Consider the following 14,147-nt stretch of genomic DNA (forward strand, 5'->3'; position numbering starts at 1 on the left):
TTGACATAATTTGAAAATGCCTGTTGCCCTTTACATTGTATGTGAACTTCATGATGAATGGCCCGAAAGAAGCGGCCCAAAATGACTTTCTGGTTCCATTGACTTTCATTGACAGTGAAGTATGTTTTTTTCTTCTCCTATAAAGTTACCATTTTGGAGATGCGAGGTTTTGTTTTGACAGCTGAGCTTTAGGGACTTTTAATTTGTCACACATAACTTCTTGTTTCACTGGATGAGGTGATGTGGACAATTCGGCCTTACTGAAAGGTTATATTAAGATCAAACTGAAAACTAGCAAAGAATTATTCATAGCCTTGGTTCTTCTAATAATATGCACTGAGGGTGCCAGTACTTATGGGTGGGCATTGTATATCTCAATATCTTACTCACACAATCTTAAACAATAGTGTTTAAATTAGCGTTGAGTGGATCACAGGCACCAAACAGCAGGGCCAGTTTTGTGTTCTCAGTAACATTAATAACATTTCATGCTCCGAGGCAGTTACGCCCTGTGATGAGTTCACTGTCTCAGAAAGTATGAAACAGGCTCCTGTTCGTTTCTGCACCTGGACAACCTGCGTAATCTTTGTTTACCTTTATGATGCCACTGAAGCGTTAGCCCTTATAACCCCTCAGCTGAGCTATCACATTTATAGACAGTATAACTGTATAAGACCCACTTGCTAACATATCAATCTCCCTTCAAGGCCAGTCTTTCATTCAGGACCCTTATGTGTAGGTTGGCTCTAACTGTGTTACTCACTGGCTCTTTGGTGTGTTTGTTGCAGGGCATTGAGTTTGCAGAGCATTCGGCACCAGCAGCACAGTGGCTCCCCCCTCAGGCCGACTGGATTACTGCAGCCCCTGTGTTAGAGGAGCTGCATGGCCACAGGCCCAACTCTCTGCAGCACGTATGAACGCAGCCGCAAGGTGAGACGCTCACAGGTACGATGGGGAAGTAGGGCTATCATCAGATTCGTTTCTGTGCAAGGGTCTCAGACTATCGGACCGCCAGACACGCCAGCATGCTAGAAAGCTTCATATAGTCCATTGAAACATTTGCCCAGTCCTGTTATACAGTGTTTACAATTGCTCTTATCCAGTTTTCTGTCTCTTGCATAGACATCGCACAAGACATTCGAGATCTGTAGATGTGTATATTTGTACATCCTTTAATCTGCACAGCTAATATATTTTTGCACTGTCTGTATATCTGCATATTCTCATTTGATTTAGGTTTTTATTTCTCTTTTTATAATGTCCACTTATTGCCGTATGCCATGCTGCTCTTATCGCCTAAGTCTCCCACCTGGGATCAATAAAGAGTTTCACATACTTATAGTTTATCCTTAAATCCAACCCAAATCTGACCTAAATATTTACATCTGATGAGTAGATTTGCTTCATCTTCCAGACACTGTGGCTGGTTTCCAAATGCAGGCTATGTAAAATCAGTTTAGACTGATGTTTACAAAGTTAAAAACAATAATAAAGTGCTGCATACAAGAGGGAACCATTCAAATGAATCCCTGACACAGCATGAAAGCTGCACACTGACTGTAATTTAGACATAACTAACTTAGCTGTTATTCCAATTCAGACCAATAGTTACTTAAATCGGCCTTTGTGGATTCAGACCTGACTTAGTAGTAGATACAGCTTGTGAGAATGAAGAAATGAAATTATCAAATGAGTCCAATGCAGACTTAACCGCTCTCTTTTGCATTTCTCTCACAATAACTTTGCTTGTGTTCAAAATAAGAGTCCTATATAATTCTGAATTTTAAATGTAAGTTTACTTGATTTAGTTGAACACTAAAATATTCATTGATCATGATATGTATATAGTATTGCTACTACTACTACTAATAAAAAAGAATGATGACAACAACAACAACAATAATAATAATAATATTAATAATAATAATAGTTTGTGGTAACAGAAGAATTGTTAACAAACATTTACTTATATACACCTAAATATGTGTGTTTATTTTATATGGTTAAAATTCACCGCATTGAAAATGTGGTTTCCTTTTTTCCCTGTATTTTTATGGACATTAATGGGTTAAAGATGCTTGCATTGTGCTCCACCCCTCCTTGTAAGTTACTTTTATCGTTCTCTGATATAATGGATGGTTTGAAATATCCCTGTTTTTCTCTTGCCCTGTAAACCTCTGAAGGCTGAATCGTTTTTGGTTACTTTCCAAAAAAGTCGCAAATCAATTAGAAATATAACCTGAAGCTGAGAATATACTGCATATTTTGTTACATGTGTTAACTCCCTAAATTCTAGGCTTATTATTCAATTGTATATACAGTAATAATGGCCTACTATACAAAAACTACAGTGAAACTAATATGCAGGTTTCATACTGAGGGGAGTGAGGAATGTAGACCCACATAAAGACCTTTAGAGATTAATGGGTTAATAATAACTTAAGAAATCACTACATGTTCCTTGGAAGTGTAAATTATATATATATATATATATATATATATATATATATATATATATATATACGTACACATATACATAAATAATTTAATAATTTATGGGTTAATAATTTAAAACATTAAATTATTAACCCATTAATCCCTAAAGGTCTGTATTTCATTTTTCCTGAAAATGCTTCATATGTATGATGTACAGATTACAGAATGTGCGAAAACTCAAATGTTCCTCTCTCTCTCTCTCTCCCTCTCTCTCTCTCTCTCTCTCTCTCTCCATGCAGGTGAACTCGCAGTCAGCAGGCAGCAAGGTCACACAGGAGACACATGACATGGAGGTCAAAGGTCACCTGATCACTGGACCTGGTAAGTGCATCATTTTATTGATAAATTGTAATATTTATCTATATACCGTTGTTTGATATTTCAGTGCATGTACATGACAAATGCTCCTGTGTGTTTATTTGAAAACAATAATAGCTGACTTACAATGGAAAACACATATTTATATCTCTTATGTAAATAAAAAAAGAAAAACAACAAATGATTTTGTTCTGACAGCCATTATATATGTATATAATGTATATGGGACATGTTGTAATTACACATAAATACATACATATGTGTATAACACGTAGGGGCTGTATGTATGACCCCACGTCTTAACCTAAAAACAAACCTGTGTATGTGTAGAGCTGCAGGGCTGTATGGACAGTAAGCAGCGAGCAGAGCGGATGGTGGAGCTGCAGGAGAGACGCAGGAGTCTTCAGGCTTTACTCAGCACCCGCCTGGCCGAGCTCAGACGAGTGTGCCTGCAGGAGGCTGTGAGTGTCTCACATTTGATTGGTCAACTGTGGCACACACACAAATATAGAACACTTGTTTGTTAGGTCAAGATGACATTGCAGTGGCATGAAGAGGTGACCACTGTCCAAAAACACACACGAACACACCTCATTATCACACTCGCGCCTTGCAGCGATTGGACACTCATACCCACTCTCGTGCTGTGGCCTGCTGTCTGTGGCTAACACCTGCGCTGTGCGAGGTGGATAACTGGCCATAAGTGCTGTAATCCCACTGTGCTTCCTCCAGGCAATCAACAGAGTGTAAACCATCACACATAATGCTCCTGGCCAGGCTTTTCAGGCTTTTTACTGTTGCTAAGGCTCAAAATATACAACTTACAGTACTGTGCCGAAGTCAGAAAGCACCATTAATTTATTTAATTTCCAGGCAAAACAGCCATTAAGTACAAATGATTCATTTATCAGGAGATATTTCTGAGGAGATTAGATAGAAGATAATCGACTTGGATACTGAAGAGAAAAGTCAAAGGAAAATAAGCGAAAAAACATTTTATTTCATTTCATTCATATTTAGTTTTATGATATTTAGCTGCTGATGCCTCTGTGTAGTTTTCTATTAAATGTTTTCTAAATTTTCTCTAATGCTGAAAATGAATTACTTAATGGCCATTATGACTAGAAATTAAGGCCCAGTCTTGTTTCTTATTTTTACCCCTTCCCCTTGTTTTCGAGTGTCCCCTTGCCCCTTGGAGTTACAAGGGGTAGTGGTTGAAATCTTCCCTATGAAATGGGACCCTCAAATAACAAGAACATTAATTCATTAACAGCTACTAGCGCTGCTCTGTAGGCGACCCTGCCAGTCTGCAGTGATAGCAGAGGAGGGTAAAGTTCAGCTCCTCACTGCTGGGCTTTAGTTACATTTAGGGCATCATATGCCTTCAAAGAGGGGGGATGCGATAATTATTCATTATTGCCCACCCCTAATTCTTTGGTGATATGAAGCTGAAGTCAGATATTCACCAGCTTCTTGTTTGAATTTTCCTGTTCCGCCTTAAATGGAGCAGCAGGTACATTCTGGTGCTTCAGGCGTCAGAACTATTTGAGGTGAAACAGGAAATTTTGCTTGCTAGCTACCGAGACATCAGCACACTACTAGTGATTTCTATGCTCGTTATAAAGAAAAGGACCATAGTACACTGAAACGGCATTAAACTAAGAGAATTCAATGATTATCGTAATTTTTTAACAGAGGAAATTCTCACATTTGTGGGTGTCTTTAGTCGCTCACTCAGCCATCTTGCCAGTTTTAGTTTTTTTCTCATAACGCTCTGTTTGGAGCCTCTGAAAAACCTCCATTTGGAGGATCGTGTAGCCCTAGCACTTCACCCTACTCCTCTATCTCAACAAAAGTCAGGACACCCTACCCCTAGGCATGAACGCACAAAATGGAAGGGTAAGGGCTAAGTGGTGGGGGCGAGGGGTGAAATGGAATTGGGCCTAAATAAATAAGTGGCCTCTGTCTTTTACACAGTGCTCTACTGTTTTTAAGTTGCTTCATAAGCAATTAACCAGATACATTTCAGTTATATTTTGAGTCACAGTAGTATGCGTCACCTATTGTGTGAAGAATTGTGTTGTATGACGCATTTGTTTTACTTTGGCGCCGCAGGAATTGACAGGAGAGGTTCCGAGTGAGTTTCCTCTCGAGGCGGGAGAAAAACTCCCCCATGTGCGGCGCAGAGTTGGTTTGCCACGCAGCGGGTCCAAGTACAACCCAAAAAGTGAGGTATGTGGACTTAATGAAGTTCTAAAAGTCTAACAGGGGATTAATTAGATGTTTACATGTCGCTGCTGTCGGGTCAAAACCTCGTATGTCCATTTTTGCCGTTTTTCAGTTTTTGAAATAATTTGAAAATACCTGTGGTTCTTTACATTGTGTGTAAATTTCATGATGAATGGCCCAAAAAAATGGCCCAGAATTACTTGGAAAATACTCTGGTTCCATTGACTTACATTAAAAGTAAAGTATATTTTTTCCTTCTCTTGTAAAGTTACCATTCTGGAGTTACGAGGTTCTGTTTCGACAACATCGATATGTTTTTTCTTCTTATAAATTCTGACTGATTTACGCTGATTGTGATTTAGGAGGATGATGCATCTCAGAGGAAGACGAAGAAACCTCTGTTCAGTGGCGCCCTCCGCAGGCACACGGATGCAGAGCAACAGCCAACACATGGAAAGAGGACGGTCCACAGAGGATGTCATACTGGTGAGCTTAATTCTGCTGAAACTTGTTAATCAAAGCTTGCACCAGTCAGCGTGGTGTAATGTGCATAGTGCTAATTAGTGGCTGTCATTTATTATTAGCCGGCTTTTCAAACCATTCCTTTAAAGGGCTTCGTAATAATATTGCCTCCTACAACTCGCATACGAGAAGGTTTTTCTCACGTCATGGGCTTTAGGAGATTTTACTCAGTATTGATTCATTCCATTATGTAACAAAACATCTGCATTTCAAGTCCCATCTGAAGGTTTTCCTTATTCGGACTATTTTATTTAACTGGGTAATATCGCATATGGAATTATTTAACCTATTGCCAAAAACACGCTCGATAAGGCCTTTAGATAAAAATATCCTCAACACTGTGAAGAACGTACATGGAGAAACATAGAACAGAAACATAACAGGAACTTCAAGGACTTCTAACATCGTTATGTAACATTGTGCATCTATTGTTTTCACTGACCTTTCTCAAGCACATAAACAGCTCATGGGAGATGCCCTAAAGCTTACACACACACACACACACACCCATACACTCCCTACGACTGCATACGACTGACCCCAGAACAGCTGTCAGACTGCAGCGGAACGGCTCGCTGCGTTCGGGCTCGGCTCCAGACTGGCTTAGCTTTGATCCGCGCTCTCTCTCAGTGAACAGTCTGAGTTAAGCTTACAGAGATTAGACTCAGCCTTACAGTGGCTGAGAAAGAGCGACAGTGAGAGAGAGGTCAGAGCACAGTTTAACACGGGTCAGGCCACTTTAGGTAGGGAAGCCGGCCTGGACCGTGGGAATGTATGGAAGTGTGTGTGTGGTGTAAAATTCATTTTGGGGGGAAATGGTTCCCTCACACACCCTGGAAAAGGTCTGCCTCAGGAAGTATGTACAGTAGAGGAAGTGTTGAGTAACTGGACTGTTTCCTTCCATTATTTCTGACATAAGGTTTCACTGACACACACACACACACACTCTCACACACTCACACACACTCTCACACACACACACACACACACATTTGTCAGGATATGAGATCATACACATGTTCCATATATATTATGTATATTTGTAGGTACCTATATATAATAGTAAATAGTAATATGTCCCATATATATTATATACAGTACAGACCTTTATCTGATTTTTGAGTCAAAGCAAACATTAAGTACAAGTTATTACTACCCAGAATAGTACATATAAATATATATATATATATATATATATATATATATATAACCTCTCAGTGAGGTTCTTCTTGACAGCTACACATCCTTTCAGACCCACGGCGCTGAGTCGTCTTCTCACAGTGGAAGGATGGACAGAAACACCTGTGGATGTTTTCAGATCTGAAGCAGCTTGATTTTCTCCTCTCTCTCAGAGATGAAAGCTTTAAGTGCTGTTTATCTGATGGGGGCAGTTTTGGTGTCCACCAGGTTTTGCACGGTTGTTTTCTCTATATAAGTATTGAACAGATGAAGTGGCACTATAGTGAACACAAGTAAAATACTGAAAAACAAATTAAATACGGAAAAATAGGGGTTGATGCTTTTCTGTATTTTTTTTTTAAATAGATGTTTTCTGCTTTATTTCCTGTTGCTGGAAAATAAATAACTTAATGGCCATTTTAACTGGAAATAGAATAAATCAAAGGACTGTCTCTGACCTTTGCATAGTCCTATATATAAGTACCTATATGTAATAATAATATATCCCATATACTTTATATATAAGTAATTATATGTAATAAGTATTTTCTCAACATGACCATAAAGGTAACCCTAAAATCAATCTCACTTACCAAACAGGAATATGAAAAATACACAAAAAGCTATACACAATAGGCGTACAGACACACAGAGGAGCGTGAAGGCGCCATTTCCTTAATTTCCTCTGTATAGCTTTAACAGTATAGAATGGCTAAATAACAGAGTGGCTTTGTATTAGATGTCTGTTGGTGTGATTACGTAATGCTTTGTTGTTTGTGTGTTTACAGACAACACAGTGAAGTCAGAGAGCAGCTCCACGTCAGACTCCACCAGCCAGGAGAACGGTGAGTTATGGTGGGAGTTAATTCTAGTACATTTGAATGTGAATGGTGAGCTTCTGAAATGAAGATTATTTGTAACTAATACTCGTGATACTATAAATCTCTTTCTCCCTCCCTCCCTCCCTCTCCCGCTCTCCCTCTCCCGCTCTCCTGCTCTCCCTCTCTCTCTTGCATGCTTTTTTTTCCTTCTGTCTCTTTAGAGGACACCTCTGATGGCTTGTCCCCCTCTCGTCCCCGGCTGGTCCCGGGGAGCCCAGACAGCAGGTTCTGTCGTAAACTGTCCCCTGTGGAGATCTATTATGAAATGAGAGCACGACGCAACTCTGTGGCCAGTTCAGCCAGGTATCTAGCGCACATACAGATACACTCAAAAACAAACCGCGGGGGTCATTACAAACTTATGAACTGCAAACATGTTGACGTTATTCACAATTGCATTTTATATTGAGCAACAAAATCTGTATTTGGTGATTCATATAATGGAAAGATGTGGCATAATTAAAGTCATTACAGCGATTTAATTTTGAGTTCAAACACACATGGCAGTTTTTCCAATTCCTTCACATTCAACTGTAAACTTGCATTGATTATCCAAATACCTGTTAAATGTCAGAAGGAAATAAGGATGTCATTTTATTTAACCCCTAAAACGGTTGGTTTTGCAGATATAGATTAAGTCTGGTCTTGGACTGAATTACAGGATTGATGGCAAATCACCATTGGAAATTCATTTTTAGTCTACACTTAAGCTTAATCTGGACCCTAAAGGCCAACACACACCAGATAAGCAGCGTCCAAAAATCTGGAACCATTGTTTTTAATGAAGGTCCACACACCGGCACTGACATTCGGTGGTGATGCATGTTTGCCATTGCTGCGACACCATGCCGTGCATGTCCACATTGGTCAGTAAAATGGATCAGCACATGGAACTGGAGCTTTCTGTGTTTCCTGTCACTGTATAAAAGAAGCCCCATGCTGCCTGCATTCAGTGTGGAATTCAGAAATGCTTATTGTTGACTTTATTATTTATTGATCATGTTTCTTACACATAAAATTCAACAGCAGCACTAAAAAATTTCATTAAAGTAGAAAAGTATATTAAAAGACAGTAACAGATACTTTTGCCCTTGTAATAAACTGGCTATAAATGCCACTGCACAGAAAGTAAATGTTGTTGGAAATTTGTTGTTTATAAATGATGTTGAAAATGTTATTCAGCTAAATTTATACGAATATAGTGTAAAAATGAACTTGAGCATGTCATTTATTGGTGTTCTCACTGCGGCGCTTCTATTTGGTATAGCTATGCTTTGTACTGTATCTGCTACAGGTGCATCTGGTGTGTGGTGGGCTTAAGGCTCTGTACGTGGGCCCAACTTAAATTCTGCACTCTCATAAATGCAAAGTGTTTACTAAATAATATATGTCAAGATTAATAACAGGAGAATACACTTGTAGATGAATGCAAAAAATTTAAAGGTGCAGTGTGTAAGATTTAGTGACATATAGTGGTGAGGTTGCAGATTTCAACTAACTATATGATCAGCGATTCATGGATAGAGGTGATTAATGAATTCAATGAATATAATTCATTGAACACATTCAATGAATGATCAACGATTCATGGATACAGGTGACTAATGAAAACATGGTTTTGTGTACTATATTCAATTTCTGCTAATAGACCCCCCTGAATCTCACACATTGCACCTTTAATGACTGAATAACAAAAAATGATGGTATATGAATGATGAAGTGCTTTGATATGGTGAGTAATATGATTACCGTTTATGTGTATTGCATGATATAAATTAGATAAATTGAGCTTTGCATTTGTTTTCCAGCCCGAGTCGTTCTCTCCCGAGGAGTATGTCCAATCTAGAGGGCAGAAGTGTCCCTGCCACGCCCCTGCTGACCCGCAACGGCCCCAACGGTGTGCACATCAGGTACGCCCCTCTCCCACACACTCACTGAGCGGCAGCACTGTTTCTATTAAACGCTCTGAACTTTTTTTTCTTTCAAACATGTGGAGTTGTGTAATTAGTGAATTTGAATGACTAAAAACCACATCAGATATAATTATGATAATGAGCTAATCAAAAGTTTATTTTTAAAAAAACTGAATAAAATTGTCATTTTTAATCTACAGGCTAATAATTTTACATACATGCCTGACTTCATATATATGTCCTCTGGGCTTTTTGCTGCTGTCCTCTGCGCTTTGGGTAATGAGTTGGATAATAGATAATGACTCCAGAATTGATAATAGCCTAAACGTTTGGATTAAGTTATCCTGCCCTTAATGAACATGTAATGCACTAATGGATGTGATGCTTGCGTGTTTCCTACAGCCCTTTATTTTCATCTGAATTCAATTACACACACAGACCAGCGTATTGTGCTGCAGAGCTCTGGGAGGAGGCGATGCTTCAGCTATTTAAACAGAGGATAGAGAGGCATAAAATAGCACTTAGCTGTGCCTGAACCATTACCTGCCCCCAATATCTCTTATATACAGTATAATCACTGGCGTTACTCAGTGGCGGTTCTAGGTTTTTTTTTAGGTGGGGCCATAATGGGGCCACAGTTGCTGTCCAGGGCCTGAATAAATGCCTTCAAATTCAAAAAGCTTTTCATAATATCTCTAAATACAGTTGTATATATTATTCAGTGCATTTTACATTCAGCAGATGTGATAGAATTTTCCGTTGCTTGAAAACAGTGGAACATCACATTTGTCCACTGTCTATCGCCATGTAAATGCCACAATGGGTTAATAATGTTGAATTGACATTGGAGGCATGCATTATGATTAGATTTATTGTTATTATGATAAATAAAATCACATTTTGTCACAGTGTGCTATTCTGAGTATGTCATGGATATCATCAGAATTTAAAGAACACTGTAAGAACTACAAGCCTAACTGTAAGCCTGTTTATCTCAGTGCACTGCGGTAGATGAAAAATGTTTAAAAAATGACTGTATTTATACATTTTGGTAATATTTTAAATGTGGCACTTCTTTTTGTCTGTTCCAGCTTATCCAACCTCAGAAAAATGAAATATTGTAATGCATATCATAGTATTTTTTGCCGTATGGTCCGTCCCTAGTTCACACAGATCTAACCAAGTTTGGAAAATAATAGTTAGTCTAATACTATCACTGTATAAAATAAGCTCCATGCTGCCTTTATTGTAGGATGCATTGCAATAGCTTCTGATCAAGCATGAGCACACATTCAGAATATAGAAATGATTATTATTGATTTTATTATTAATTAATATTGAATGATCATGTTCTATACATATCAAAATAAATGTAACAGCAGCATTGAGAAATCATGATATTAAGGAAGAAGAGTTAACTCTTAATCTTTCTCTGTGATTCTGATGTTCACCAGGTCCGAATCCTCCAGCGGCACAGCGGGAACAAAGCAGTGGCCAGACAATCCAGAGGTGCCTCAGTCGGCACTTGTCCCAACTCAGGAGGGGTCTTCCCCAGGGTCCTATGAGCAGAATGGCTGCACTTACAGCACCCAAACACGCCGCAGCAACAGCTCTGAGGCACTCCTGGACCGCAATACCAACACCATTATGGACGAAGGAGGTCAAAGGTCTGGCCTGCCTGTCCGAAATGGGCCATACAAAAGCTCGGAGGCATTGCCAGACGGACGTCTGAAGCAGGCACAACGGGGCAGCCCTGAGCGGCAGGTGAATGGGCACGCTGAGCTGTCCCGGGTCCGCTCCGTTTCTAGCGGGCGTACGGTTAATGGCCCCAGTGCAGGCTACAGTGAGATCCTGCTGGACTATGTGTGGGGCAAGCAGCAGAAGATGCAGCAAGCCCAACAACAGCAGCTTCTTCAGCAGAGACTGCAGGCTCAGAGCAGTATTAAAGCCCGGGCTTGGCCCGAAACTCCCTCAGGCGCCCCTCCGCCCTACATGAATGGCTTCCACCAGTCTCAGGCCCTCATCCTGGCCTCTGGACCCCCGGCCTACAGCCCTCTGATGCTGCGAGGCAAACCAGGCGAGCCTCGGCGGGTTAAAGTGACCCGCACCAAATCCTGTGGGCCGTTCATTCCCCTCCAGCAGCACCAGCAAGAGACCGTCCTGATTTCAGCCTATGCTGAGACGCCAACTACCAACGGGACGTCTGGCATGGGGCATTACAGTCAGGCTGACCAGCCCCCAGGACAGTTCCAGCCACCTCTCAGACCCCCCCAGTACAGCGCAGACCCCTCTACAGGCCCTGTCCCGGACGAATCCACCCGCAACCTCCACAAGGCTCTCGCACTAGAGGGTCTGAGGGACTGGTATCTGCGCAATGCTTTGGGCCAGACAGGGGTCAGTGCAGGGAAAGGCCAGGAGGGGGCGCCATCTCAGCGCAGACGTACTACTGCCTCGCTGCATGGGCCACATCCACACCCGCCTCTCAAACACCAGCCACAGTCGTTCCAGGGTGACACAGCCTACCCCCAGCTGCCCCAGTCAGCCACCTTCCACGGACATCCAATACACGGACGGTGAGTAAGAGGGATGGGGAGAAAAAACATCAGTAGAATATACTAAAAAATTATATCCATACAAAGCAGCGGTGAACTATGACTGTTAGAGCTAGGCCCTCATTTCAGGATATAAAGGTCAAAGCAGCAGTTTCACTGTGACTCCCTCAGTAGAGAGGCCTTTTATAGAGCTGCCAGCACTGTTTTTTGTTCCTAATAGCCCATTAATTAGGCTGCTCCTCATATTCACAGTCAGTGACGTATCTAGAACTTAGCTTAGAGTGACTTTTTTTCTCACGTAATTGGTCCCAGCCATTGGAAATCATAACGTGATTGGCTGATTCCATTGTCCCTTCATATTTATGCTGAGAGTTAATTTAAGGCACAAGAACTTTGCTTCAGCTCTTGGTGGTTGGCCAGTTTTCTGCTGGCCGTTTCAAGTATTTAACCCCTTTCTTTCCAAACAAAACTAGAAACGAAAAATTTTTAGGCCTTCTCTGAAACTTATTAAGATATGGAAGGTGATTGTACTACATAAAAGTGCTGTTATTTTGAAAGTGAAATCTTTGACCCTCAGTATCTCAAAACTGCACTGAACACAGATAGAGCCTAGCTGTATTGCTATATATAATATGGCAATACCTAAGATATCACAAAGGTTTACAAGTATCCTGATAATATTGTATAATGGGCCGTCTATATACTCCTAGTACTTTCAGTGTTCTAATACACCTGATCCAAATAATCAGCTAATTACCGAGTCCTGGGTGTGTTTGAACAGAGAAAGTGTTTTTTCCTTTGTGTAATAAAGGGTCATTTTGACCTCTTTCATGTTTTTTTCCCTGTAGGTCAGTGGATCTCTCTCCTTATCAAGACACCTTCCCATCCAAAATGCAGGATTTGACTCTGAAAGAAACAAATAATGACAGACCCAGTCCAGGCACGCTGGTCTAACGCATGGACAAAGACTGCATAACCACCAGCTGTATGGAACGGCACCATGAAAAGAGCTTGTTTTGCCTAATTTTGCCTAGACTACACAGTCCTAACCAGTCCCAGCAGTTCTGATACAAACACACAGTCCTCCCCTTACAAATCACAGTTTCGGGGGAGAATGAACTGAAATGGACACGGTTTTCTTCATTACCCCATATTGTCTGAGTTAGTTTTCCTTTTTAACACCAAATTTTGTTAGATGCACATGATGGAGAAGGCATAAACCTGATGCCCTTAACAAGGTAGCACATTTCCTTTTTAAACCATGTACTGTACATTTGATGATTTCTTTACGTTTGTACTAACGTCACTTTGGTTTGACTATAGATCTCTTGATTATGAAATCAGTATTAAGCTTCAGGGTTTTTCCTATAGAGTCTCTAAATCAAGTATTCAGCTCCAGCGTCCTTTTAATCAGTCAGGATCTTTTCAATAACTCTTTGTACAAAAGGAAAAAAAAAAAGATTTCTATGCAAATTACAATCAAGATGACTATGTTTAGAGAAAATAGATACTATTTGATGAATGGTTGATGTGCTTAATATTTTGTCATACAGATTTGCATAGTAATTAAGAAATAGGTAAGAAATGCTATCTCTAAAGAAAACATTCAACCAAATCTTACGTATTATATTCTTCCCTGAGCTCGGTGTTATCACTATACGAAATACTATGCGTTGTTAAATCCTGTACTTTCTCTTTTCTAAAGCAGAAAAGCCAAAAAAAAAAAACGTTCTCAGTCGACTGCTGTGGCAGGAAACAGGACAGTGCAGAGTGTGCGCTTTCAGCGTCCGACACAAGGTCACATTTTCAGCTGTGTGTAGAGAAAACACCGCCTGTGTTTAGTGCTGCTTTTTTCACTGCCTCCGCCTCCAGATGCCATAAACAGTGTCACACAGACATGATGTGAGAGAACAGCACACATAGGAGCTGTTCTTGGAAACACTGGAAATGAGAAAATGACATTTATTAACCCGACAAATAGTCTGTCAGTCATAGACTGTGGAACGTATGTTTGGGCCAGACATCACCTAAACAATGCTAGTTATAGCCTAATCAGT

The 14,147-nt window shown here is 40.3% G+C and overlaps 1 protein-coding gene across 2 annotated transcripts in view; it reads left to right on the top strand.

Moving 5' to 3' along the window:
* Nucleotides 1-13,773, top strand: part of si:ch211-169p10.1 (coiled-coil domain-containing protein 120) — a 93,518-nt gene extending 79,745 nt beyond the window's left edge. Inside the window, exons 2-11 of one of the 2 annotated variants that reach the window (XM_036579491.1) lie at nucleotides 789-945; nucleotides 2,736-2,817; nucleotides 3,145-3,275; nucleotides 4,930-5,046; nucleotides 5,406-5,529; nucleotides 7,533-7,589; nucleotides 7,787-7,928; nucleotides 9,434-9,535; nucleotides 10,993-12,111; nucleotides 12,939-13,773. In XM_036579491.1, coding sequence (XP_036435384.1) covers nucleotides 883-945; nucleotides 2,736-2,817; nucleotides 3,145-3,275; nucleotides 4,930-5,046; nucleotides 5,406-5,529; nucleotides 7,533-7,589; nucleotides 7,787-7,928; nucleotides 9,434-9,535; nucleotides 10,993-12,111; nucleotides 12,939-13,044 — 2,043 coding nt within the window. In that variant the 5' untranslated portion in view covers nucleotides 789-882 and the 3' untranslated portion in view covers nucleotides 13,045-13,773. The remainder of the gene's footprint in view (nucleotides 1-788; nucleotides 946-2,735; nucleotides 2,818-3,144; nucleotides 3,276-4,929; nucleotides 5,047-5,405; nucleotides 5,530-7,532; nucleotides 7,590-7,786; nucleotides 7,929-9,433; nucleotides 9,536-10,992; nucleotides 12,112-12,938) is intronic. The other variant, XM_036579492.1, reaches the window with a different exon arrangement.
* Nucleotides 13,774-14,147: the final 374 nt, after the last annotated feature.

This window comes from Colossoma macropomum, unplaced genomic scaffold (assembly GCF_904425465.1).
Source record: "Colossoma macropomum unplaced genomic scaffold, Colossoma_macropomum, whole genome shotgun sequence".
In the NCBI taxonomy this organism is placed as follows: Eukaryota; Metazoa; Chordata; class Actinopteri; order Characiformes; family Serrasalmidae; genus Colossoma; species Colossoma macropomum.